The sequence below is a fragment of the Pleurodeles waltl genome, chromosome 1_2 (genome assembly GCF_031143425.1).
Source record: "Pleurodeles waltl isolate 20211129_DDA chromosome 1_2, aPleWal1.hap1.20221129, whole genome shotgun sequence".
NCBI classification, from domain to species: domain Eukaryota; kingdom Metazoa; phylum Chordata; class Amphibia; order Caudata; family Salamandridae; genus Pleurodeles; species Pleurodeles waltl.
This window is the reverse complement of record NC_090437.1, coordinates 1,014,252,616-1,014,279,967: the sequence shown is the minus strand read 5'-3', so window position 1 is coordinate 1,014,279,967 and position 27,352 is coordinate 1,014,252,616. Positions and strand designations below refer to the sequence as shown.

Here is a 27,352-nt window from a genome sequence, read left to right as displayed (position 1 = left end):
CTGCTAGAACATTTAAATTAAAGGTAGAGTCTATTCCATGGGGTCTTCAGATAAGCAATATTCCAGTCATTTTTACAGAAGATCCGGAGTATTGTAAGGGCTTTAGTTGTATCAACACTAAATGTAGCATGGATTTAAAGGTCCTTACAATTGAGCCAGCTCAAAGATTGTTTAAGGCTCAACTGGATCAAATTCAATGGTTAGAGAAGGAGAATAAGAACAATCATGCGGTATCCGACACTAAAACTTTCTGCAAGAAGACTGAAAAAGAGATTGGTGAACTTAAGGATTTTACCATCAATCAAAAGAGTATTAAATTCGACAGGGACAAGAAAGGATTCAACCTAGAGACAGTTTGCAAGATGATTTTTACTCTTGCCCTGATTTTTAGAAGGTTCTTTCTAGAATATCTCAACGCAAATTTATTTATTTTTCTGATACTTCTTTTTCCTCAACAGCAGATGTTGATCCATGTGAGGAACCTTCTGATCGACCAACCCAAGCAAGAAACCAGCAGTCTTTTTTAGGAAGAGGCCACTCCAGAGGCCGAGGCAGAGCCAGATTCACCATTCAAGCATGGGAAATGACTACCTGACGTTGGCATTACAAGAGCCAATAGGATCTCTTATCCTAAATCTCTCTCACAGGCCTCTTTCAGAGGCAGAGAAGAGTGTGCTTCAGAAAGGGCTAACTTTTGTCCCTACAAGGCACACTAAATTTGTTCTGCTTAAAGTTGAAATGTTGGAGCCTGCTGAAACATTTGCCTAAAAGCTTATTTTCTTCAAAATGGTTCACATAAAAAGTCTTGCTTTTGTCTATCATCCCATACTGTCCTGACAGAAGTTGTCACGTTTGAGCAGGCAATTCTTTCTGCAATTGATGATTTGGAGAACAAAAAAGAGTTTGTGAAGAATAACACTACAGAAGATGAGAGAAATGCCATTAAAAAAACTCCAATGAGATAGGTCGATAGTCATCAAGCAGGCTGAAAAGGGTGGGGAAATAGTGATTTGGTGAGCTGAATATTATAGAAAATAAGTTTTAAGACAAGTTCAAGTTAGTTAATTCTGAAACACTCGGGTCGGATTATTAGGACTCACACAGTAGAATTCTCTTTTTTTTATTCTTAGAGAAGCATTTACGAAGGAGTTATGGGTCCAAAGGAATATGAATTTTTTAAAAAGGACAGTCCTAGAATACGAGTCCTTTTCCTACTCCCCAAGATTCTTAAGAAGAAGACATATCCCCCAGGACGTCCAATAGTGTCTGTCTGTAATTCGGTCTTGGAACCAATAACCAAATATGTTGATGTGTTTCTTAAGCCTTTTGTGGAATTGGTTCCATCATATCTCAGAGACACCACTGACTTCATCAATAACATTCAAGATGTACAGTTTTGCTTGGAGACTCAAAGATTAGTTACCCTTGACTTTATCTCATTCTATACTCAAATTCCCCAGGATGAGGGGCTTGCAGCTATTGAAATTTACTTGGAGAAGAGGCCAAGGCCGCATCGTGTTTCCACTGATTTCATTTTGAAGTTAGCTCGAGTTACCTTGAAAAGAAATTATTTCAAATTTGATGAAAATTTCTACATCCAGACAAAAGGAACTTCAATGGGTTGTCCCTTTGCTCCAGAGTTGGCAGTGCTGTTCATGGCACAGTTTGAAGAGTGATTAATTTATCATAACAATCCTTTTTCGCAACAGATTTCCAAATGGTTTAGGTTCAGTGATGATATTTTCTGTGTATGGACAGGGTCTGAACAAACTCAGCAAAAATGTGGTGATTGGCTCAACAACAGATCTCCTAATATTAAATGTTTTTTAAATAGCAGTAACACCAAAATCACATTTTTTAATGTTAAGGTGGTGGCCAAAGTGGAAAGTTACAGACCACATTATAGACTGATCGAAATAAGGCTCTTCAATACACAAGTTTCCATCCACGCAGTCTACAAGATAATTTGCCCTATGGGCAATTTCTTCATATTAGACGTAACTCCTATGATCAAAAGTAGTTCTTCCAACATGCTGTACCTTGCGTGACAAGTTGGCACAACGTGGATATTCGAGGAAACTACTAAAAAACTCCATGAAGAGAGCGTGGTTCACACCAAGGGATCATTTGTTGTCCAAAAGAGAGAAAACACCTTTAGAACATCTAGTCTGTGTAAGTACTTTCTGCCCCCAGACCAATCATGTGAAGAAGATTATTCTACAAAATTGGCACTTACTTTCTAGATTACATCATTCATTCACACATCCATTGTCTGCGTTGAAAAAGAACTGTAGTATTGGGGACCGGATTGCCATGCATACACACCTCCGCCTACTTCAAAATCTTCTCTACACAACTTTTGGCAGTTGTCCCTGGTGAGAGAACATCATAAACGCAACACTTGCACGTGTTGCAATAATACAATTGAAGGGTCAGAGTTTTTCCACAAGAATAACATGTGGATAAACAACACCTTTTCTAATGGCAAAACTAGGAATGTGGTCTATAGGGTCATATGCCCATGTGATAAATTGTATAATGCAAGACAAACCAAGAAATTTGGCAAAGGATCACTCAGAATAAGTGTAGACAGAAGCGTAAAGTCGTTTCTGCACCCTGGTCAATCATTTTATTGAAAAACCACACAGAAAATGATTTTATGTGGACTGTGTTGGCAGTTGTACAACTCAATCAGAGAAGGGGTGACCTTGATGTGTGGCTAAGGAGCAAGGAGGCTCTTTTTATATTGTTTTTTCATACTGCAGAAAATGACCTTAATGAATTGACTGAATTACAAAATGCATAATTCACCAATTATGAACTGGGGCATTCTCCTCAAAATTACAGTGGCCATTGTTCGCTTTGGTTTTGTCTCAGTTTATCGTCATTTTGTAAACCGATTCTGAACCAGTTCCTGTACTTTTATGTTTTTCACCACAACTCTCAGGAGGCTCTTGACTACCTTGCCTCCATTTTGTCCTTCCTGTTTGCCCCTCCCCCTTAGCTTTTTTTTCCATCGGTGCAAGTGAGTATGCTCCTTATCACGCACTCGAGGTTGCCGTTTCAGCAATGAATGAATGTGACTGAATTGGCACATGTTGATTATTCCTACAGAGATAAGCTTTGACTGTCCCGTAATACATTTTTCTGAGTTTACAGCAAGTTTACTACCCTTGAATAGTCCATTCCATTGCTGATGACTTTTCAGCGACCGCTTTCACATGGTGTTCCAGCTTCCTTAGATGCCATGGTTACATTGTTGCAGTTTGTGGGCAACATTGCATTCCAAACTTAAACAATGCTGTATTTACTTCTGTTTTCAAATTGTCTGTTCATTTTGGTGTCACTCCAGTTACAATTGTATCACAGCTGCTGGCCTACGTTTTTTTGCCTATGTGGTTTTTCAGTGTATTCAGTGAGTCGAGCTTTATATTAGCTTTTTAGCTGACTTGGTTGAGCCCTCATCAATATCACACCATTCCAGAATAGCAAGCAATATGCCCCTTTCACAGTCAATCATTTTAAGTATTGTACAATCTTCTAATGCTCTATCCACATTTTTCACTTGGGACATGTTTTTTCTGGTACTCATGGGGCCCTTTCCTACATTACTCTCTGAAACTAAGTAGGTTGTTTACTTTGGCTATGTGGCCTTCAGTTTCACATGTTCTTTTTTGATTTTGCAGGAATCAGTGAATTTTGTAGGCCTAGCCACACAGAAAGTTCACAGATCTTGGCCTTAAAGAATGCGTGCGGTGACCTATGTCCAAGTGAGTGATCATTTACAGCCTCTTTTTATTCCCATGGTCACCCTTTCAAGCCGACCTGTTATTTGACTAGTGTTTCGTGTGCTTGTTTTACATAATGCAAACACAGATGTAGTTGTGGATTTTTCAGTGAACAGCCTGTAGATTGCAATGCGAAGAGTGTTTTTTTTTAATTAACAATTTTATAAAATGTGTTTAGCCCACCTTTTGATAATGTGTTCCTTATACATTTTTGGTATGTGTTGTATCTTTTTTCTTTTCAGTGTCTACAAGTTCTGAGTCCTGAGGAGAACCCTTCAATTTATTCCGGGTTCGAAACACATTGACTTCATTCACCGGAGAGCTGCTAATATAACAAAGACTGTACAAGCCCACAGAGAACACTGGACTGATAAAAAGTGTCCCTGTTGGATATTTAATGTACAGCTTCTGTCTGTCTCATCTGGTGTCTCCCATATGTAAGGGGCCGTGAAATGAACCTAATCATGGGCCCTGTTGGGAACTGAATGTCAGAATCTTGACACAACTGTGTATTTTTTTTTTAGCATTGTTAGGGTTTGGACTGAGTTGGGTTTTTAGTGTTGTGGGCGGTTAATATCGCTCAACATTTTTGTTGTTGTCAAATGCCCGTTTTTTGTGTTTTTCTTTCCGGCTCTTCCTATCTCTAGCTATGAGATTCAGTGAATTTTCGTTGAAATTTGTTTCATATTCAATGCAGATCACTTTGATTTAATCACATGATTTGAGATTAAATAGGATCAAGGAATTTGGTCAGCACTGGCATTTTTTTGTTATATGAATTTTTGTAGCTCAGCCTTGCTGTTCCTTAAATGAACCCAACCCCATTTGTTTTTTCAACTTTCTAAAAGTGGCATTTCCATAACTGTGACTTAAAAATGACTTTTGGCATTAAAGATGATTTTAAATTACAATTACTTTGAGTTAAAACATGACATTCATACCTGCTCTCAATCAAAACTTAGCACTTGTCAAATGTAATAAGGCAACTCGATGTAGGTCTATAGGAGAGGTAAGCTTTGTAGTAGTGGAAAACACATTTAGGACTTTTTCACTGCCAGGACATGTTAACCTTATATCCACATATCTTTCTTTTAAAATACAATGTACCTTCATCTATGGACCTTTAAGGCCTACCTGAGGGGTGGCTTAAATGTGCTTCAAAGGAAGGTTTTAGGTCTGGCAAATATTTTGCTAGGTTCAAAAACCAGTTTAAAACTGCCCCACAGGCTGCAATGGCAGGCCTGAGACATTCTTTAAAGTGCTACTTTAGTGGTTACACAATAAGTGCTACATGCCCACTAACAGCATTTAACTTACAGGGACTGAGTACATGTAGTACTATATACTGGAGATGTAGGAATGAATAAAAGGTGCCAATCAAGTGGAGGACAATATTAACATGTTTTAGGGACAGAGCACAAGCACTTTGGTATGGCTAGCAGTAGTACAGTGCAGAAAGTCCTAATGCCAACAAAAACTAATTTAGTAAATCAATAGGGGTGAAGGCAAAATGTTTGGAGAAAGACCACAGCAAGAATGTCAGGTCTAACACACAGCAGCTCTTAAATCACTCTGAGACGGACTCTCTTTCTTGGGCCATAAGAACCTGGGACTGGAGCAAGTTGGGGGGGGTTTCAATTTCAGTTTTATACTTATTTTCCAGAAAGGGGATGTGGATCCACTGTATAAGTCTTCAGAACTGGTTTGGTTTGTTTTGGTTTGCATTCAAACGTAATTTCCAGGCTGTGCTCCACGTGCAGTCCGTGTGCAAAGTCGGGGCTTGCAGAGCAGGTAGCATGGTGCTGGCTCCAACCAGGAGAACTCTGGCATCTAGAATGGAAGGCTAATAAAGATGTATGCAACAAACATTGATGTTCCATTCCGGGCATTACTTCCAGGTTCCCCTTAATATAAGATGCTTGCAAACGATACTTCACAATGCATTAATTTACATGCCTTTGTGTCATGTGAATTATACTCCGGAAAAATACACTAGTGATGAGCAGGTTCACTAAAATGGGAGCTTGGGTACCAGCAATGAATATTGGTTGGACAGAGGAACATATAAAGCACTTTTACTGGCTGCTGAACAATGCTGTGAACTGCCTTCATTAAGGTACCAGCTGAGCACTGTTGGAGGTAAAAAAATAAAACTAAAAACTAAAACAACTAGTTACTGGACTGTTTAGAGGTGGCACCAGAAGCAAAGCACAAGGTGACTGTTGGAATCAGTGCACCAGGGTCGCAAAGGCGACATGAGGAGTAAAGCACAAGAAGGGAAGCTCAAAGAAGGAGCACACCACGCTCCCTCTCTCTGTACACTTGCATGGACTATTGAGCACATTAACACCCAGCAGCGCTCGTGTGACTCAAAAGAACAATATGCAAGGTGTATGCGGTGGACATTTTGCTGTGTTGGGCGAATCCTACTGCAGTAATTTGCCTGCAACTGTAACACTAAGAAGGGGAGTTTTTTTAATGCAGTACAATTCAAGTGAAGTGCAGCAACCAAATTGTACAATTGAACACCAATAAAGCACACTGCGTTAAATTTAAATGTACACTCAAAGTATTTGCAAAAGTTATGTCAAGTATATCAACAGCAAACTAGACATTACAATTGTGAATTCACAAATCAGTTTGTATCCGAATAATAGAAGACCTAAGTCCTTATTAAAAATAATTCCCTGAGATACATTTACACTTTATAGAGGTACTTGCGGGAAGGTGTTTTTTCAATATTAACTATGATGGATAACATCAGTACCCCAGCTGCTTTTTTGTCACGGCCAGGTGACCCTGAATTGGAAAGAATACAATGGGGAGAAGGTTTTGAAGCGTATATTGAGAAAGTTGAGGGGATCATTTATACTGCTAAACATAAAGTAACCATTTTAAAACGCTGTTTAGGAGTAGAGGAACATGGGATATTAAAATATCTATCTCCTTTGTTGCAGAAAGAAAAGAAGACAAATTGAATTAAACAGGTTTGAAACAACTGGACTTGCATTTTGGCATCAAATGTCAATGAGGTAGTTGCACGTCATTTGTTTTTAGATAGAAGCAAACTACCAAATGAGACAGGTGACTCATATGTGAATGAGTTCAAAGTTTTAGCTGCCATATACAAATATCAATCATTCATGACCAATCGGTATACAAAACTAATGACAATAAAATACAAGAAAAAATAGTACTAGTTGAAGTTTTAACACTCAATGAAGCTATTACCATATATCATCAGTGAGAGGAAATGGCAATTGGCATGAGGGAACCATCACATCAAAATAATAAAGATCCTGATATACAGAAGGTAAAGGAAAGTACATGAGATATTAGGAAACTAATGGCAGAAAATGTAATGACAAATAGGGTAAATCACAACACAATTTTTTTTAAAGACAGAATAGAAAATGTATGCACCAAGGGTGGTATTTCAAGAAAATATGCTAATGACAAATCTTATCCAGCCATAGGGCAAAATTGTGTATTGTGGAAGATTAAAGATGAACATTATAGGTGACTCAAATGTATCGAAGCGAAGAAATTAAAAGCCAAAATACAGAAATATCACAAGAGAAAGGGAGTGAATTTCTTTTAGAAAATTGTGAGGTGTGAGAAACAAAATGGGATGCATAGCTAAAATTGGAGAGCAGGTGAAGTCAGTTATGGCAGACTTGAGAGCAAAACATATTAACTAATAATGCTCTATTACAAAAGTTCCCTCATGTTAAACAACATCTACCTAACATAAGGTTAGTAGGTTATGGTAAGAAGCTCATTGATGTAATACTTTTTGTCCACCATTGAGTTCCACAGTAAGACAACTGTGACAAACACATATGTAGCGAGTGAAGGGTTATAGATGGCCACAGAAGAGAGAGCTCATAAGGGCTTTAGATCCTAATCATCCATTCCAGATCAAGTTCTGTGGTATAGTGATTTGTTGTTGGGAGTTCAAGATCAGGGAGTCACAACACAATCACAAAAAGCTTTTCCAAAATCTGGACTGTGAAGGGATTCACTAAGAAAATGATATCAAAGAAGGGAGCTACAGTACACAAGATTAAGAATGTGCCAATATCTGTAAGAAAGGCATTAAAATAAGACCTAGGATATGCAAACGCAATGTAATAGAAGAAACTGAGTTGCCTAAATGGCTCTCTCCAGTAGTCTTGCTGCACATGACCAATGGAACGATTTGACTCTATATAGATTTCTGTGACTTAAATGAGAGCGTCTGGGTGGACTGCCACCCCTTGCCAGATAAAAATGAAATGTTGGCAATGATGGGCAATGCCGTCATATTTACAACTCTGGGCTTAATGAGAGTGTAGCATCAGATAGCACTCATGAGGACTCAACACCTTTAACTTCATTTGTAACATCAGAGGGAGAATATACATAAATGCCATTCAGGTTTATCTCTGCTTCTGCCTTGTTTCTAAGAATAATGCACAAATTGTTTAAAGATTTTTCTAAATATTGCATTTTCACAAAATAACATTGTGAGGTACTAAGTAAAGTCTTGACTATTTCGGAAACAACTGGACTAACCATTACAAAGGGAAAATGTATATTTCAAGTTAGGTATGTAGACTACTTATGACACTATTAGCAAACAATTGTATAGCTCTGGAAGGGAGTTGATAAAAGCAATAAAAAATGCACCAGAGCCAATTGATAAAGATCAGCTAATGCTATATTTATTTATTATGCCAAATACATTCCATTATTCTGTGATGGAATGGCTGATAGGAAGGAAAAAATGAAGTAGCATCAAACGTGTGTGAAGAGTTGAATGCAGTGCAGAATTCCCCAATATTAAACAGGCCATAGCGGAAGCTCCTGCATTAAGCCCACTTCATACCAATTGCAAACCTATCATTGTGACTGATACCAGCAGCATTGGTTTAGGAGCAGGTTTGTATAAAATCAGAAGGGAGAATGGTAAGCATAGCCATTGCGTCCAGACAATTATGATGTACCACAATGGAATTATTCTACCTTAGAAAAAGAAACAGTCTGCTGGTGGGGTGTTCAATATTTTAGAAAGTATGTACTTCGACAGGGACAAGAAAGGATTCAACCTAGAGACAGTTTGAAAGATGATTTTTACTCTCGCCCTGATTTTTAGAAGGTTCTTTCTGGAATATCTCAACGCAAATTTATTTATTTTGCTGATACTTCTTTTTCCTCAACAGAAGATGTTGATCCATGTGAGGAACCTTCTGATCGACCAACCCAAGCAAGAAACCCGCAGTCTTTTTTAGGAAGAGGCCACTCCAGAGGCCGAGGCAGAGCCAGATTCACCATTCAAGCATGGGAAATGACTACCTGCCGTTGGCATTACAAGAGCCAATAGGATCTCTTATCCTAAATCTCTCTCACAGGCCTCTTTCAGAGGCACAGGAGAGTGTGCTTCAGAAAGGGCTAACTTTTGTCCCTAGAAGGTACACTAAATTTGTTCTGCTTAAAGTTGAAATGTTGGAGCCTGCTGAAAAATTTGACTAAAAGCTTATTTTCTTCAAAATGATGCACCATTGTCTGATGAAGTATCTGGTTCACATAAAAAGTCTTGCTTTTGTCTATCATCCCATACTGTCCTGACAGAAGTCACGTTTGAGCAGGCAATTCTTTCTGCAATTGATGATTTGGAGAACAAAAAAGAGTTTGTGAAGAATAACACTACAGAAGATGAGAGAAATGCCATAAAAAAACTCCAATGAGATAGGTCGATAGTCATTAAGCAGGCTGAAAAGGGTGGGGAAATAGTGATTTGGTGAGCTGAATATTATAGAAAAGAAGTTTTAAGACAAGTTCAAGTTAGTTAATTCTGAAACACTTGGGTCGGATTATTAGGACTCACACAGTAGAATTCTCTTTTTTTGATTCTTAGAGAAGCATTTACGAAGGAGTTATGGGTCCAAAAGAATATGATTTTTTTAAAAAGGACAGTCCTAGAATACGAGTCCTTTTCCTACTCCCCAAGATTCTTAAGAAGAAGACATATCCCCCAGGACGTCCAATAGTGTCTGTCTGTAAATCGGTCTTGGAACCAATAACCAAATATGTTGATGTGTTTCTTAAGCCTTTTGTGGAATTGGTTCCATCATATCTCAGAGACACCACTGACTTCATCAATAACATTCAAGATGTACAGTTTTGCTTGGAGACTCAAAGATTAGTTACCCTTGACTTTATCTCATTCTATACTCAAATTCCCCAGGATGAGGGGCTTGCAGCTATTGAAATTTACTTGGAGAAGAGGCCAAGGCCGCATCGTGTTTCCACTGATTTCATTTTGAAGTTAGCTCGAGTTACCTTGAAAAGAAATTATTTCAAATTTGATGAAAATTTCTACATCCAGACAAAAGGAACTTCAATGGGTTGTCCCTTTGCTCCAGAGTTGGCAGTGCTGTTCATGGCACAGTTTGAAGAGTGATTAATTTATCATAACAATCCTTTTTCGCAACAGATTTCCAAATGGTTTAGGTTCAGTGATGATATTTTCTGTGTATGGACAGGGTCTGAACAAACTCAGCAAAAATGTGGTGATTGGCTCGACAACAGATCTCCTAATATTAAATGTTGTTTAAATAGCAGTAACACCAAAATCACATTTTTGAATGTTAAGGTGGTGGCCAAAGTGGAAAGTTACAGACCACATTATACACTGATCGAAATAAGGCTCTTCAATACACAAGTTTCCATCCACGCAGTCTACAAGATAATTTGCCCTATGGGCAATTTCTTCATATTAGACGTAACTCCTATGATCAAAAGTAGTTCTTCCAACATGCTGTACCTTGCGTGACAAAGTTGGCACAACGTGGATATTAGAGGAAACTACTAAAAAACTCCATGAAGAGAGCGTGGTTCACACCAAGGGATCATTTGTTGTCCAAAAGAGAGAAAACACCTTTAGAACATCTAGTCTGTGTAAGTACTTTCTGCCCCCAGACCAATCACGTGAAGAAGATTATTCTACAAAATTGGCACTTACTTTCTAGATTACATCATTCATTCACACATCCATTGTCTGCGTTGAAAAAGAACTGTAGTATTGGGGACCGGATTGCCATGCATACACACCTCCGCCTACTTCAAAATCTTCTCTACACAACTTTTGGCAGTTGTCCCTGGTGAGAGAACATCATAAACGCAACACTTGCACGTGTTGCAATAATACAATTGAAGGGTCAGAGTTTTTCCACAAGAATAAGATGTGGATAAACAACACCTTTTCTAATGGCAAAACTAGGAATGTGGTCTATAGGGTCATATGCCCATGTGATAAATTGTATAATGCAAGACAAACCAAGAAATTTGGCAAAGGATCACTCAGAATAAGTGTAGACAGAAGCGTAAAGTCGTTTCTGCACCCTGGTCAATCATTTTATTGAAAAACCACACAGAAAATGATTTTATGTGGACTGTGTTGGCAGTTGTACAACTCAATCAGAGAAGGGGTGACCTTGATGTGTGGCTAAGGAGCAAGGAGGCTCTTTTTATATTGTTTTTTCATACTGCAGAAAATGACCTTAATGAATTGACTGAATTACAAAATGCATAATTCACCAATTATGAACTGGGACATTCTCCTCAAAATTACAGTGGCCATTGTTCGCTTTGGTTTTGTCTCAGTTTATCGTCATTTTGTAAACCGATTCTGAACCAGTTCGTGTACTTTTATGTTTTTCACCACAACTCTCAGGAGGCTCTTGACTACCTTGCCTCCAGTTTGTCCTTCCTGTTTGCCCCTCCCCCTTGGCTTCTTTTCCCATCGGTGCAAGTGAGTATGCTCCTTATCACGCACTCGAGGTTGCCGTTTCAGCAATGAATGAATGTGACTGAATTGGCACATGTTGATTATTCCTACAGAGATAAGCTTTGACTGTCCCGTAATACATTTTTCTGAGTTTACAGCAAGTTTACTACCCGTGAATTGTCCATTCCATTGCTGATGACTTTTCAGCGACCGCTTTCACATGGTGTTCCAGCTTCCTTAGATGCCATGGTTACATTGTTGCAGTTTGTGGGCAACATTGCATTCCAAACTTAAACAATGCTGTATTTACTTCTGTTTTCAAATTGTCTGTTCATTTTGGTGTCACTCCAGTTACAATTGTATCACAGATGCTGGCCTACGTTTTTTTGCCTATGTGGTTTTTCAGTGTATTCAGTGAGTCGAGCTTTATATTAGCTTTTTAGCTGACTTGGTTGAGCCCTCGTCAATATCACACCATTCCAGAATAGCAAGCAATATGCCCCTTTCACAGTCAATCATTTTAAGTATTGTACAATCTTCTAATGCTCTATCCGCATTTTTCACTTGGGACATGTTTTTTCTGGTACTCATGGGGCCCTTTCCTACATTACTCTCTGAAACTAAGTAGGTTGTTTACTTTGGCTATGTGGCCTTCAGTTTCACATGTTCTTTTTTGATTTTGCAGGAATCAGTGAATTTTGTAGGCCTAGCCACACAGCAAGTTCACAGATCTTTGCCTTAAAGAATGCGTGCGGTGACCTATGTCCAAGTGAGTGATCATTTAAGCCTCTTTTTATTCCCATGGTCACCCTTTCAACCCGACCTGTTATTTGACTAGTGTTTGGTGTGCTTGTTTTACATAATGCAAACACAGATGTAGTTGTGGATTTTTCAGTGAACAGCCTGTAGATTGCAATGCGAAGAGTGTTTTTTTTTAATTAACAATTTTATAAAATGTGTTTAGCCCACCTTTTGATAATTTGTTCTTTATACATTTTTGGTATGTGTTGTATCTTTTTTCTTTTCAGTGTCTACAAGTTCTGAGTCCTGACGAGAACCCTTCAATTTATTCTGGGTTCGAAACACATTGACTTCATTCACCGGAGAGCTGCTTATATAACAAAGACTGTACAAGCCCACAGAGAACACTGGACTGATAAAAAGTGTCCCTGTTGGATATTTAATATACAGCTTCTGTCTGTCTCATCTGGTGTCTCCCATATGTAAGGGGCCATGAAATGAACCTAACGATGGGCCCTGTTGGGAACTGAATGTCAGAACCTTGACACATTTGTGTATTTTTTTTTTTTTAGCATTGTTAGGGTTTGGACTGAGTTGGTTTTTAGTGTTGTGGGTGGTTAATATTGACCAACATTTTTGTTGTTGTCAAATGCCCGATTTTCGTGTTTTTCTTTACGGCTCTTCCGATGTCTAGCTATGAGATTCAGTGAATTTTTGTTGAAATTTGTTTCATATTCAATGCAGATCACTTTGATTTAATCACATGATTTAAGATTAAATAGGATCAAGCCTACCTGAGGGGTGACTTAAATGTGCTTCAAAGGAAGGTTTTAGGTCTGGCAAATATTTAGCTGGGTTCAAAAACCAGTTTAAAACTGCCCTGCAGGCTGCAATGGCAGGCCTGAGAATTTTTTGTAATTGCTACTTTAGTTGGTAGCACAATAAGTGCTACATGCCCACTAACAGCATTTAATTTGAAGGGACTGAGTACATGTAGTACTATATAGTGGGGATGTAGAAAAAAATAAAAGGTGCCAATCAAGTGGAGGACAATATTAACATGTTTTAGGGACAGAGCACAAGCACTTTGGTACTGGCTAGCAGTACAGTGCAGAAAGGCCTAATGCCAACAAAAACTAATTTAGTAAATCAGTAGGGGTGAAGGCAAAATGTTTGGAGAAAGACCACAGCAAGAATGTCAGGTCTAACACAAAGCAACCCTTAAATCACTCTGAGGGGCCCTCTCTTTCTTGGGCCATAAGAACCTGGGACTGGAGCAAGTTGGGGTGGTTTCAATCTCAGTTTTATACTTATTTTCCAGAAAGGGGATGTGGATCCACTGTATAAGTCTTCAGAACTGGTTTGGTTTGTTTTGGTTTGCATTCAAACGTAATTTCCAGGCTGTGCTCCACGTGCAGTCCGTGTGCAAAGTCGGGGCTTGCAGAGCAGGTAGCATGGTGCTGGCTCCAACCAGGAGAACTCTGGCATCTAGAATGGAAGGCTAATAAAGATGTATGCAACAAACATTGATGTTCCATTCCGGGCATTACTTCCAGGTTCCCCTTAATATAAGATGCTTGCAAACGATACTTCACAATGCATTAATTTACATGCCTTTGTGTCATGTGAATTATACTCCGGAAAAATACACTAGTGATGAGCAGGTTCACTAAAATGGGAGCTTGGGTACCAGCAATGAATATTGGTTGGACAGAGGAACATATAAAGCACTTTTACTGGCTGCTGAACAATGCTGTGAACTGCCTTCATTAAGGTACCAGCTGAGCACTGTTGGAGGTAAAAAAATAAAACTAAAAACTAAAACAACTAGTTACTGGACTGTTTAGAGGTGGCACCAGAAGCAAAGCACAAGGTGACTGTTGGAATCAGTGCACCAGGGTCGCAAAGGCGACATGAGAGGTAAAGCACAAGAAGGGAAGCTCAAAGAAGGAGCACACCACTCTCCCTCTCTCTGTACACTTGCATGGACTATTGAGCACATTAACACCCAGCAGCGCTCGTGTGACTCAAAAGAACAATATGCAAGGTGTATGCGGTGGACATTTTGCTGTGTTGGGCGAATCCTACTGCAGTAATTTGCCTGCAACTGTAACACTAAGAAGGGGAGTTTTTTTAATGCAGTACAATTCAAGTGAAGTGCAGCAACCAAATTGTACAATTGAACACCAATAAAGCACACTGCGTTAAATTTAAATGTACACTCAAAGTAATTGCAAAAGTTATGTCAAGTATGTCAACAGCAAACTAGACATTACAATTGTGAATTCACAAATCAGTTTGTATCCGAATAATAGAAGACCTAAGTCCTTATTAAAAATAATTCCCTGAGATACATTTACACTTTATAGAGGTACTTGCGGGAAGGTGTTTTTTCAATATTAACTATGATGGATAACATCAGTACACCAGCTGCTTTTTTGTCACGGCCAGGTGACCCTGAATTGGAAAGAATACAATGGGGAGAAGGTTTTGAAGCGTATATTGAGAAAGTTGAGGGGGTCATTTATACTGCTAAACATAAAGTAACCATTTTAAAACGCTGTTTAGTAGTAGAGGAACATGGGGTATTAAAATATCTATCTCCTTTGTTGCAGAAAGAAAAGAAGACAAATTGAATTAAACAGGTTTGAAACAACTGGACTTGCATTTTGGCATCAAATGTCAATGAGGTAGTTGCACGTCATTTGTTTTTAGATAGAAGCAAACTACCAAATGAGACAGGTGACTCATATGTGAATGAGTTCAAAGTTTTAGCTGCCAAATACAAATATCAATCATTCATGACCAATCGGTATACAAAACTAATGACAATAAAATACAAGAAAAAATAGTACTAGTTGAAGTTTTAACACTCAATGAAGCTATTACCATAGATCATCAGTGAGAGGAAATGGCAATTGGCATGAGGGAACCATCACATCAAAATAATAAAGATCCTGATATACAGAAGGTAAAAGAAAGTACATGAGATATTAGGAAACTAATGGCAGAAAATGTAATGACAAATAGGGTAAATCACAACACAATTTTTTTTAAAGACAGAATAGAAAATGTATGCACCAAGGGTGGTATTTCAAGAAAATATGCTAATGACAAATCTTATCCAGCCATAGGGCAAAATTGTGTATTGTGGAAGATTAAAGATGAACATTATAGGTGACTCAAATGTATCGAAGCAAAGAAATTAAAAGCCAAAATACAGAAATATCACAAGAGAAAGGGAGTGAATTTCTTTTAGAAAATTGTGAGGTGTGAGAAACAAAATGGGATGCATAGCTAAAATTGGAGAGCAGGTGAAGTCAGTTATGGCAGACTTGAGAGCAAAACATATTAACTAATAATGCTCTATTACAAAAGTTCCCTCATGTTAAACAACATCTACCTAACATAAGGTTAGTAGGTTATGGTAAGAAGCTCAATGATGTAATACTTTTTGTCCACCATTGAGTTCCACAGTAAGACAACTGTGACAAACACATATGTAGCGAGTGAAGGGTTATAGATGGCCACAGAAGAGAGAGCTCATAAGGGCTTTAGATCCTAATCATCCATTCCAGATCAAGTTCTGTGGTATAGTGATTTGTTGTTGGGAGTTCAAGATCAGGGAGTCACAACACAATCGCAAAAAGCTTTTCCAAAATCTGGACTGTGAAGGGATTCACTAAGAAAATGATATCAAAGAAGGGAGCTACAGTACACAAGATTAAGAATGTGCCAATATCTGTAAGAAAGGCATTAAAATAAGACCTAGGATATGCAAACGCAATGTAATAGAAGAAACTGAGTTGCCTAAATGGCTCTCTCCAGTAGTCTTGCTGCACATGACCAATGGAACGATTTGACTCTATATAGATTTCTGTGACTTAAATGAGAGCGTCTGGGTGGACTGCCACCCCTTGCCAGATAAAAATGAAATGTTGGCAATGATGGGCAATGCCGTCATATTTACAACTCTGGGCTTAATGAGAGTGTAGCATCAGATAGCACTCATGAGGACTCAACACCTTTAACTTCATTTGTAACATCAGAGGGAGAATATACATAAATGCCATTCGGGTTTATCTCTGCTTCTGCCTTGTTTCTAAGAATAATGCACAAATTGTTTAAAGATTTTTCTAAATAATGCATTTTCACAAAATAACATTGTGAGGTACTAAGTAAAGTCTTGACTATTTCGGAAACAACTGGACGAACCATTACAAAGGGAAAATGTATATTTCAAGTTAGGTATGTAGACTACTTATGACACTATTAGCAAACAATTGTATAGCTCTGAAAGGGAGTTGATAAAAGCAATAACAAATGCACCAGAGCCAATTGATAAAGATCAGCTAATGCTATATTTATTTATTATGCCAAATACATTCCATTATTCTGTGATGGAATGGCTGATAGGAAGGAAAAAATGAAGTAGCATCAAACGTGTGTGAAGAGTTGAATGCAGTGCAGAATTCCCCAATATTAAACAGGCCATAGCGGAAGCTCCTGCGTTAAGCCCACTTCATACCAATTGCAAACCTATCATTGTGACTGATACCAGCAGCATTGGTTTAGGAGCAGGTTTGTAGAAAATCAGAAGGGGAGAATGGTAACCATAGCCATTGCGTCCAGACAATTAAGATGTACCACAATGGAATTATTCTACCTTAGAAAAAGAAACAGTGTGCTGGTGGGGTGTTCAATATTTTAGAAAGTATGTCTACTGATAACAATTCACTGTGATGCCTCACCATCTCCCATTAGTTAGTTTATTCACCACAGACGGATAAAGGAGAGTGACTCCAAGAGAGGCTAGGTGCCAACATAAGTTACATGAATTTTAGTTTTCCTATTGAATATATTTAGGGAGCTAGAAATGTGAAAGGTGATTGTCACTGCTGCCAGTAAAAGAAGATAAGAAATCTGAGTATGTGAATCATGAGTTAGAGTGGTTTCAGAGTGTAAAGGGTTAATGGGTTGCATCACCAAGGAACAATGGAGGTAGACAATAGGAAAGGATGAATATGCAACAAAAGTTATGGAGAACATGTGTACAACTCGACCAAAGTACAATTTGGTAAAGGAGGATGTCCAACCACATTGCTGATGATAAGATTGTGTATAGAATATGTAATAGTTATGACACAACCATGCAACACTATGCCTATGCTAGGTAAAGTTTGGGAGAGGTTAAAATTTGATATAGCATGCCGAATTTACTTGTCAAATAGGCCAGGTTGTTTTTTGTTTTAGCACTTATCACCCAATTTTCACAGTGGCCTGAGATACAACTGGTATGATGTAACATATAAGTGTATTATCCATTTTCTGCTAGAAATATTTGAAAGGAAACTTTTCCTAAAAGCGTAGTTATGGATAATGTTATGCTGTTTTCATCTAGGGAATAGACATTTTTTCAATAATCATGGAATTTAACATATTTGTACATCTGTATATTATCCTCGGAGCAATGCTATAGTGGAATGGTGGTTTACTATATTAAAGAAAGACATACAATTTGCCTATGGCCAAATGAAATAAATACTATAATACTTTGAAGAGAATAGCTTGGAAGTAAAACACAATTATGATAAACTCAAGAGATAAATCTCCATTTGAGAAAATGAGAGGTAGAACAGTACTATGTAATATAGGGCAAACTTGGATGTTGGATATAGTACAAACTTGAGACAAAGGTTACATTCTAAGGGCGTTCTGGGTGAGCAGCTGTTTTTGGCTAACAAACATTTTCAGTTCCCAACAAGTTAAAGAAACCAGCTTTTCCAAGAATAAAAGAATGAAAAGTGTATTTAAATATATTCATTAACGTCCACACAATGAAAACACAATAATATTTATAAATCTATGCCCAAGCCCACGTTTCAAAGCATCAACCCAGATATATTTGTGTTTATAACTGGACTGTTGCAAATGTTCTGCTTTTTTTCTCCATTTTTTTTTCTGTTGAATACTATCATTTTATACTACCTATTGTTTGAGGCAAAAAAGTTTGTGTCCTATAGATGTGCAAAAAAGGATTTTCTATGGCAATTCATGTAAACAAATAGCACCAATTTTCCTCCTCATTTTAAGATTACCATTTCTCCCACGTCTAGAAGATTGCCAACATTCTTAAATTATTGGAAACAAAAGAGCTATGTATCTCTGTGATTTGTAAAGAGCAAAATCAGCTACAAAACAACAGACACCCTCAATGGGGGAAGAACTTAAAATAAGTAAATCCAAGAAGTGGAGGGGCAGACGTACAGTAACAGGCCTAAATACTGAACTGTGCTTTACGTCCTATCTTCTACAGACTATACTGCCAATTTTGGAAGACAGTTTTTTTAATGTTTAGAGAAGATGAAGTTAGATTATTATTTCGGCATAACAAATTATCCAATCTAACTCAGTTTGTTTTCATAATATATACAGAATTTGAGAAGTACATTTTTAATGGATTCATAAATATGTGTTTCTGAGGGGGCGTAGGTGCATATTTATATAATTTACAACATCAAAGAATATAAACACCTGTTTGGACATAAAGTGCGAAATTGCTCCCTTCCTGGTACTCGCTTCTCCCATTTTTTTTTTTACATTTGAAGTAAAAACATCAGAAACTGCTAGTTTTTCGATTTTATTATCAACCATCAAGTTAATGGTACACATTTGGAAAACTATATGCACGTGTAGAAATAGGTCCCTTTTATTTAAATATAAGCATTCATTATAACCACATATAAATAAATCTGAAAATCTTGAACATATCTTATGGGGAGTATGCTCACAGTTTGTCCCAAAAGGACCAGAAAAAAAAACAAATAAACAACATGCAACTGATAAAAAATATATAGCATTTATGAACCTGGTTGTACAAAATCAAAGGGAAAAAAAAAAAGAAACTGAACCCGTGATGACTTTCATTTTTCATTAAGACACGTTGACCATAAAGAGAAAAAAAACATTATTTACAGTCAGCTATATTAGACAAATTTGTACTTATATTAACACTATACAGGTGAGTCACAGAACACTTTTGTAGAAATACACAGAAAAGGTAAAACATACTTTACCTGTCAACATTCAACTAACACCTATGTTTGTGCCTTTAAAAAAAACGAGCTATTCGAATTGCTTTAAAACAAGAAAACAAGGTCATAAATACATTCTCACATTCCATCAGTTGTGCAAGATGCACTGTGGGACAGTGGAACCCAGGCTGGAATTCTAGAAATGGTGTTCACTGGATAAGGCTTGACACGTTTTGGGCTGTAAGTGCCCTTAAAAGGTATATCTTGGTGTCTCAATAAAACACAAACTGAAATCAACAGACACCGAAACTAGTTTAACGATGCAACTGAAATCGGTTAGGATTTTCTCCGTAGCAGTTTAGTAGATCACCAAAACAAAACCTTGTTCTTAACTAGATCCAGTAAAAACCACTTACAACTGACCAAGTGGAATTTCCACTAAGAAACACATTTGCAGCATAGTTCATTGCCCGTTGACAGTAAGTAGTGTATGCAACTCCACAATGAAGACCGCACACATAAACCAGTGCTAAGAAGATATAGTGTAAAGCTCACAGGCGCTAGATGAAGAATCCAGAATGGGAACATCTTTGGGGAAGAAATGTGTTTAGCTGCAGGTGTTACTGGTATGGGTGCTGTCAACCCTTTTCCAAAAGAGTGGGGTAAGAAGTCATGGGTAGCTGCCTGCAAACGTCTTATTAGTGTTAAGTGGTAATGCGTGGGGGTCTAATTACAAGTTACCTGTGTTTTTCCGACTTGTGCATAAAGCCCTCTTTACGCAGCAGTCGGAATTTATGAGTTAAAAGTTATTTAACAGATCAGATGACTATCTAATGCGCTAAGCACCTCAAGCTTTGTTAAAATTCGGCAGGTCTGACATGCCGAAAATTAATATGGGAATATGCACGGGATTTACCGTATCATGTGGATTTCGGTGAATTAAACACCAAAAACCGCATGTTATTTCCCAGAAGGCTCGTACTATGTGCTATTTTTCGGGTGCGCTAAATAAAATCTACACTCGTAATGAGTGCCGTGGTAGTTAGAGGTCTAGTGGGATTCCTACTACCCTATGGGGCAATGGGAGCCGTACTTAATTTAGAGTGTATGTGGTACTAAATGTGGCATTTTAGGAAAATGTAACCCCGCAATAGAACAATGCTTTTTATTGGGCGGACACTCACAACCTTACATGATCTTATGACAAGCGTGACCTCTGTATGCAGCCATGGTTGAATGACTATGGGGTAGCCAGCACTGGCGGACTGCCTAACGAAGATGCTCTGAAAAGTTCTGCTCAAGTGCTAAGTTCTCCCCGTGAAAGAGTATTTCCAGTCCAGAGATTCTTGTTTTCCACATGTAAAACCTATGTACAAGCAACGTCTCTTCCCAGTACAGAAAGGGCAAGGTTTATGAACATCACTGTCGCGTCTGCTGTTTCCAGAAACGAATAAAGTCAGAAGGACCCGCAGGGACTCGAGCAGACAGACAGGTGCGCCCGGGCGCAGAGCGGCTCATTCGTGGCTCTGGGTCTTTTCGTGGCTGGTACCTCCGGGAGAGGCGCATCCTGTGGCGGAGCCGCTGCCAGTTCAGCAGCCAGGGTCGGCGTCTAGAGCACCAGCTCCTCGAGCGCGGTCCCTGGTCTGGAAGTGCCGGAGGGCCCGGGGCGGCACAGCCCCCCCAAAGTCTGGAGAAGCCCCCGGATGCCGCGCGGAGGGCTCAGAAGAGGCCGCTCTTCACCAGGGTGGCCTTGGCGCCCCCGTTGGGTCTCTGGAGGGAGGAGAGCACGCTGGCGAAGGGCCCTCCTAACGAGTCCGGGATGGAGGTGATGGCGCCCCCGGGGCCCGTGGCCCAGCCCTGCTGCCCGCCGGCGCCCACCACCACCGCGGACTGCTGCAGGCCGGGCCCGGGGCCCTGCTGCGGGCCGACCTGCTTCGGCTGCTGCTGCTCCCCGCCGGGCCCCCCGACCGGGCTCGGGCCGCCGCAGCCCTGGTTAGGGTTGGGGCCGCCCGTGCTGTCCGGGTCGGTGCTCTTGGCATCTTTGCTGTCGTCCTCCCGGGATGAGTCGGATTTCTTGCCCGAGGATCCGTTTTTAGCTGCGGCCGCTGCTGCGGCTGCCGCCCGCTCCTGCTTCCGGAACTTGGCCCTCCGGTTCTGGAACCACACCTGGGAGCGGAGGAAGCGAGGGGCGGAGAGCAGGGACGGGAAAGTGAAAGAATGGAGGAAATTGAGGAGGGGAATGAGAGAAGGACAAGAGAATATGGAGAAGGACAAATAAAAACGAGAGAAGGAAAATAGGGCAAGCAACAGGAATTGAAAGCGTAACGAGGGAAAAGGAGGAGAGAGCCAAAGATAAGAAAAAAACCGAGGAAAGATGTTGACACATCAACGAATGAAGAGGTGAAAAAAAAAAGAATGAAAATAAAGGGGCGGAAGAAAGTCGAGGAGAAAGAAAGCGAACAAATATGAAACAACAGAATGGTAGAGTAAATTGTCCAAGAAATGGAGATAAGCGTTAATGAGGAAATAATGGGATGTGTAAAAAGCCAACAGACAGAGACAGTAAGAAAGAAATTAAAGAATAAATAGGAAAATCGGCGAAGGAAAGGGGATAAGGTCAACCAAAAGGGAGAGAGAGAGAGAGATAAAGGATTGTTTAATACAGCTATATTTCCATCAGCAACACAACTATAAAATCGCAACGCAATGACATTCAAAGACAAACTCGCTAACACACGATGTCCAGCTGCATGTATGAATTCCGTTTAAAATACACATCTGACATAGGATAGCGGGTCCGCGTGCGCAGCGTTGCCTCATGTTTACCCCACACTCTGCAGCAGCCCCCTGAGGTCACGGGGGTCACCCTACACCCATGTCGGTGGAGGTGCTACCCCGAGGCGCAACGAAGAGCGCGGCCTGTGTAGGCAGAGAGGCCCTTGAAACGTGGCGCCCTCCCTGCAGCTCGTGAATAAAATAAGAAAGCGTGGCTTTTATTTAGCGCACCCGACACATAACGGATTCTCGCATGCAATGGCCTACTGCATTATGCGCAAGTGTTGCAGTGATGGCACGTTTGCATCCAGGAGTGTCACCGGCCGGGGCATGCACCTCTGGCCCGGGCAAGTATACACAAATGCTGGGTCATGCAGGGGTAAAACCTGCCGGACATTCACCTCTACCAGGCAGGAGTAGGACCGACATTCACGACTGCCCCGCAGGATTCAACGCAACTGCTGCGGTGCTGGGAAACATGCAGGAATAGGAACTGCAGGTCATGCACTTCTATCCAGTGGAAATACGCACTGCAGCATCGGGGGCGTGCAGCAGTGGGACTTTCAAGACATGCATTACTGCCGTGTGGAAGTGTACGTTGCTGCCGCACTGGCACTCATGCGAGAGTCTCGCCCGTCAGGGCACTGAGCACTGCCCTGCAGAATAATGCGCTGCTGCAGGCTGGGATACGTGCAGGTGTAAGTCCCGCCAGGGCACTGAGCACTGCTCGGCAGAATAATCCACTGCTGCAGTGCCGGTTTACGTGCAGGGCATGGAGCACTGCCCTGCAGAATAATGCACTGCTGCAGTGCTGGAATACATGCAGGACACGGAGCACTGCCCTGCAGAATAATGCACGGCTGCAGTGCTGGAATACATGCAGGACACAGAGCACTACCCTCCAGAATAATGCACTGCTGCAGTGCCGGTTTACGTGCAGGGCATGGAGCACTGTCCTCCAGAATAATGCACTGCTGCAGTGCTGGAATACATGCAGGACACGGAGCACTGCCCTGCAGAATAATGCACGGCTGCAGTGCTGGAATACATGCAGGACACAGAGCACTGCCCTGCAGAATAATGCACGGCTGCAGTGCTGGAAAACATGCAGGACATGGAGCACAGTCCTGGGCTACATGCAGGACATGGAGCACCTCCCTGCAGAATAATGCACTGCTGCAGTGCCGGGATATGTGCAGGACACAGAGCACCTCCCTGCAGAATAATCCACTGCTGCAGTGCTGGAATACATGCAGGACACGGAGCACTGCCCTGCAGAATAATGCACGGCTGCAGTGCTGGAATACGTGCAGGACACGGAGCACTGCCCTGCAGAATAATGCACTGCTGCAGTGCTGGAATACGTGCAGGACACGGAGCACTGCCCTGCAGAATAAAGCACGGCTGCAGTGCTGGAATACGTGCAGGACACGGAGCACTGCCCTGCAGAATAATGCACTGCTGCAGTGCAGGGATATGTGCAGGACACGGAGCACTGCCCTGCAGAATAATGCACTGCTGCAGTGCTGGAATACATGCAGGACACGGAGCACTGCCCTGCAGAATAAAGCACGGCTGCAGTGCTGGAATACATGCAGGACACGGAGCACTGCCCTGCAGAATAATGCACTGCTGGGATATGTGCAGGACACGGAGCACTGCCCTGCAGAATAATGCACGGCTGCAGTGCTGGAATACATGCAGGACACAGAACACTGCCCTGCAGAATAATCTACTGCTGCAGTGCTGGAATACATGCAGGGCTGTGGCCTGCAATGGCGTGAGTGGGACTCACTATAGGGACACTTACAACTGCTGCATTACCTGCCAGGGCAGGAGCTGCATATCCCCCTCCAGCCCCCAGAAGTGCACGATGTGAGTCCCACTCACTGTCCGGTGGCATGATTCTCTGCTGCTGCGTGTCGGGCGCGTGGAGCCGCACAAGTAGTAAAGATGTTTTGTTTCTCGACAAATACAAAGCTTTGTAATTAAACGTTAAAGTGTGAGAAGCTGTTCTGGGCCGAGCGGGGATCAATTGCAATATTCTTTTTGACACACATTTAAAAACAACTGTATGCGTGTAAACAGAAACGAAAGGGGGCGTGTCTACATCTCAACATATTAAAGCTGTCAAATACTATTTCATAAAAGAATTCGTGATTAATGGTATCAGCACGCGCAGGGGAGCAGTGTAAGAGGGGTGTCCGCTGACCTCCGGCGGGGTTGTTGAAAGCAGTCCTACAGATGGGCAGGAGCCCGATAAACCAATCACCAAACGGAGCCCTGCCTTCTGCGAAGGGCACGGGGTGGTGAGCATGACCCAGCACCCAGGTGCCGCGCGAGCTACTATACTCTCTGACCCGACTGAGGTACCAGCTGCTGGAATGGTACCTGGTGCCAATTACACCAGCCTGGGTACTGTCTAGTACGATTGTTGGGCCCGGTACATTGTCGGTCGCCTTCAATGTGGTGCAGCGACTGTGCCGGTATCTAGCACGGCGCTTGGTTCCTGTACTGTGGTACCTGGGCCCACTGCACTGATCCTAGGTTTATACAAGCCTCTGGCACGGTGCCCGTTCCCAGTGCGGCGTCAGCACCTGTGTCTCCTGCAGTGTCGTACTGTGCCCGGGTGTTGTGTCGCCTGTAGTGTTGTTTGTGATCCCAGTTTTGTGCTCTCTACATATACTGTACTGAGCTCAGGTTTATTTCAGCATCTGGTGCAGTCCCTGTTCCCAGTAAGGTGTCAGCACCCGTGTCTCTTGCAGTGCGGTACTGTGCCCGGGTGTTGTGTTGCATGCAGTGTTTATGATCCCAGTGCTGTGCTCTCTACAGATACTGTACTGAAGCCAGGCCTACACGCACGCATCTGGTTCAGTGCCACCTAGTACCCGTGTCTCTTGCAGTGCGGTACTGTGCCCGGGTGTTTTGTCCCCTGTAGTGCTTGTGATCCCAGTGTTGTGCTCAGCTCGGATACTATACTGATCCCAGGTTTATACCTGGTCCGGTGCCTCCCACTACGGTGTCAGCACCTCTGTCCCCTGGTCTTGTTCTGCAGTACCTGCTGCACCGGTACCCGGTACTAGTACTGTGCTCGCTGCACTGATGGGTTGCACCGTACAGCCCGGCCTGACCTGGCCTCCCCCCAGCCCTCGCGTAACCTGCGCACGCGCGCGCACGCACCCACCTGCACGCGCGCCTCGGTCAGGTCGATCTTGAGCGCCAGCTCCTCCCGGGTGTAGATGTCGGGGTAGTGCGTCTCGGCGAAGACCCTCTCCAGCTCCTTGAGCTGCGCGCTGGTGAAGGTGGTGCGGATGCGTCGCTGCTTGCGCTTCTCGTTCAGGCCGCCGTGGTCCGTGAAGAGCTTGTAGGGCACTGTGGGGCAAAGGGCACGGACAACAACAAAAAGAAGTATTATCAGACTAAAGACGCCAACAACAGCAGTGATAATGGCTGTATCATTAATAATGGATCAACAACTATACAATTAACTTAAAATTAACTGCATAATAACGATAACAGTATTGCCGGCTATTTGTTTAAAAATAGTTATCATACACTTCAAATTATTAAAGAATAGACCCATGCGGACTGTACGTAAACTGTAAGGCGATCCCGAGGGGATTGCATTGCAATATTAAAAGTAAAAAAAAATGAATGAAAAGGAGCAAAAAGGCGCCTTAAATGCTGTACCACTTTTTGCATTAAAATTATTTATCTAGCCTGAAACAAGTGCATTTCTTGCTGCCCGTAAGTGGAGGGTGTGCGGCCCGAAGGTGGCTCAAAACTAAAAGAAGTTGGGAAATAAATCAGAAGGAAGAAATCCAAAAGTGTGTATAAGGTGCCACGGCTCTGAGCTCAGCCCTTTCGCTAATGTCGAAAAGTTAGGGAAAGTGCTTCAAAATGACCCCGGCGGTGGCAGCAGCAGGTGGTGAGTGCCAGCCAGTGAATGTGTTTTTAGGACAGTGCCAGTAATGAGCTTTACTCTCAGCTTTATCTAATTATTCTCCAAAGCTTCGCAGCTCATCTCAAAGTAAACAAATTACGCCTATCATTTTGGCAGCTTAAGATAATTTTGTTGGCGGGTCCAGGGTGTGCGCGTGCGACTACCAGGATAGTGTAACCCCGGTAAACGAATTACCCCCTTCCCTTCCCCTCACGATCGCTCCTAACGCGATAAATCCCCTTTCATTTGTGTAAGCAAATTTCGTTTCGGCAAATTTCGTTTCGGTAAACCTCGTTTCGCCAAACCTCGTTTCGGCGCGCGCTTTAAAGGCGCGCGGCGCCTCTGCCTACCTGCCGCGTAGGGGCTGCTCTGGTGGTCGCGCAGGGTGCCCAGGCTGCAGGAGCCGGGCGCCAGGCTCGGGCAGCCCGCCGAGGCGCCGAAGCTGGTGCGGATGGGGTTGTACTGGAAGCCGCTGGCCTGGCTGCACGAGCTGAAGTCGGCGTAGGCGGAGGCCAGGCTGGACGTGTCCATGCCGGCCATGCACGACTCGTAGGCGGACGAGTTGAGGTAGGAGTACTCCATTTTATACATCGAAAAGGCCGGGGTGCCGGGGCGTCGGTGCAGAGGAGGACGCGGTTCCGTGCGCGGCGGTGGCGGTGGCGTGCGTGCCTGGGGGCCGGGGAGATGTGCACAGCTCGGCGCCTGCTCGGGAAGTGGCCTGCTCGCTGGCAGCAGGGGCTGGTTTTATGAAAAAGCCTCCTGTGAGATGCCTCGCCCGAGGTCTCTAGAGCATACAGTCCTCATAATAAACTTGGCTCTTTCCACTTGGACAATGGCGGGCGCTTGGTCTTATTGCCGGCGCTTTTTACATGACAATAACTCATCAGTCTATTGGGCTGGCACTGGGGGGACCGGGCTGTCCAAGCGCCCGTCATTGATTCCTGCATCTCTAATTAGAATTTAATAGCACACCATTACAGCAGCGCGGCCCTCCATCCTCCCCTCTAACCAGCCCCTGCCCTTTAATTCAATCAGCCTCCTTGAAAATAATGAAAGTTGGGTGACGATTTTCCCTGATCCAATTTCCCCCTCCAGCTTTTAAGCCTTTTTAACCGATCGTATACCTTGGGCAATGCATCGAGATGTTACTGTGTTCTTTTTTCATTTTTTTTTTTTTTTGCATCCTGATCCCCTCATATAGGCTGGGAAGAGCAGCCTCGATGTCACGGAAAACCCGTTTTGTAAGCGTGTTACACGGTCAATTTAACAACAAGTCGGCCCCCCGAGGTGCGTGAAATGG

General features: G+C 42.0%; 1 protein-coding gene across 1 annotated transcript; it reads right to left on the bottom strand.

The window, feature by feature from the left end:
- Window positions 1-18,927: 18,927 nt before the first annotated feature.
- Window positions 18,928-26,911, bottom strand: PHOX2B (paired like homeobox 2B). Its single transcript, XM_069201832.1, has 3 exons — window positions 26,403-26,911; window positions 25,294-25,481; window positions 18,928-21,500 (listed from the first exon to the last, which is right to left on the bottom strand). Exons 1-3 carry the CDS (start codon window positions 26,641-26,643, stop codon window positions 21,054-21,056), a joined length of 876 nt encoding a protein of 291 aa, XP_069057933.1. The 5' UTR covers window positions 26,644-26,911; the 3' UTR covers window positions 18,928-21,053.
- Window positions 26,912-27,352: the final 441 nt, after the last annotated feature.

Bases quoted from the DNA above. Each gene is read 5' to 3' on its own strand.
- PHOX2B (XM_069201832.1), bottom strand. From the start codon at position 26,643: ATGTATAAAATGGAGTACTCCTACCTCAACTCGTCCGCCTACGAGTCG. The intron at 25,482-26,402 runs GTAGGCAGAGGC...TTTGCCCCACAG, and splicing joins GAGCAGCCCCTACGCGGCAG to TGCCCTACAAGCTCTTCACG. The intron at 21,501-25,293 runs GTGGGTGCGTGC...CTCCGCTCCCAG, and splicing joins TGACCGAGGCGCGCGTGCAG to GTGTGGTTCCAGAACCGGAG.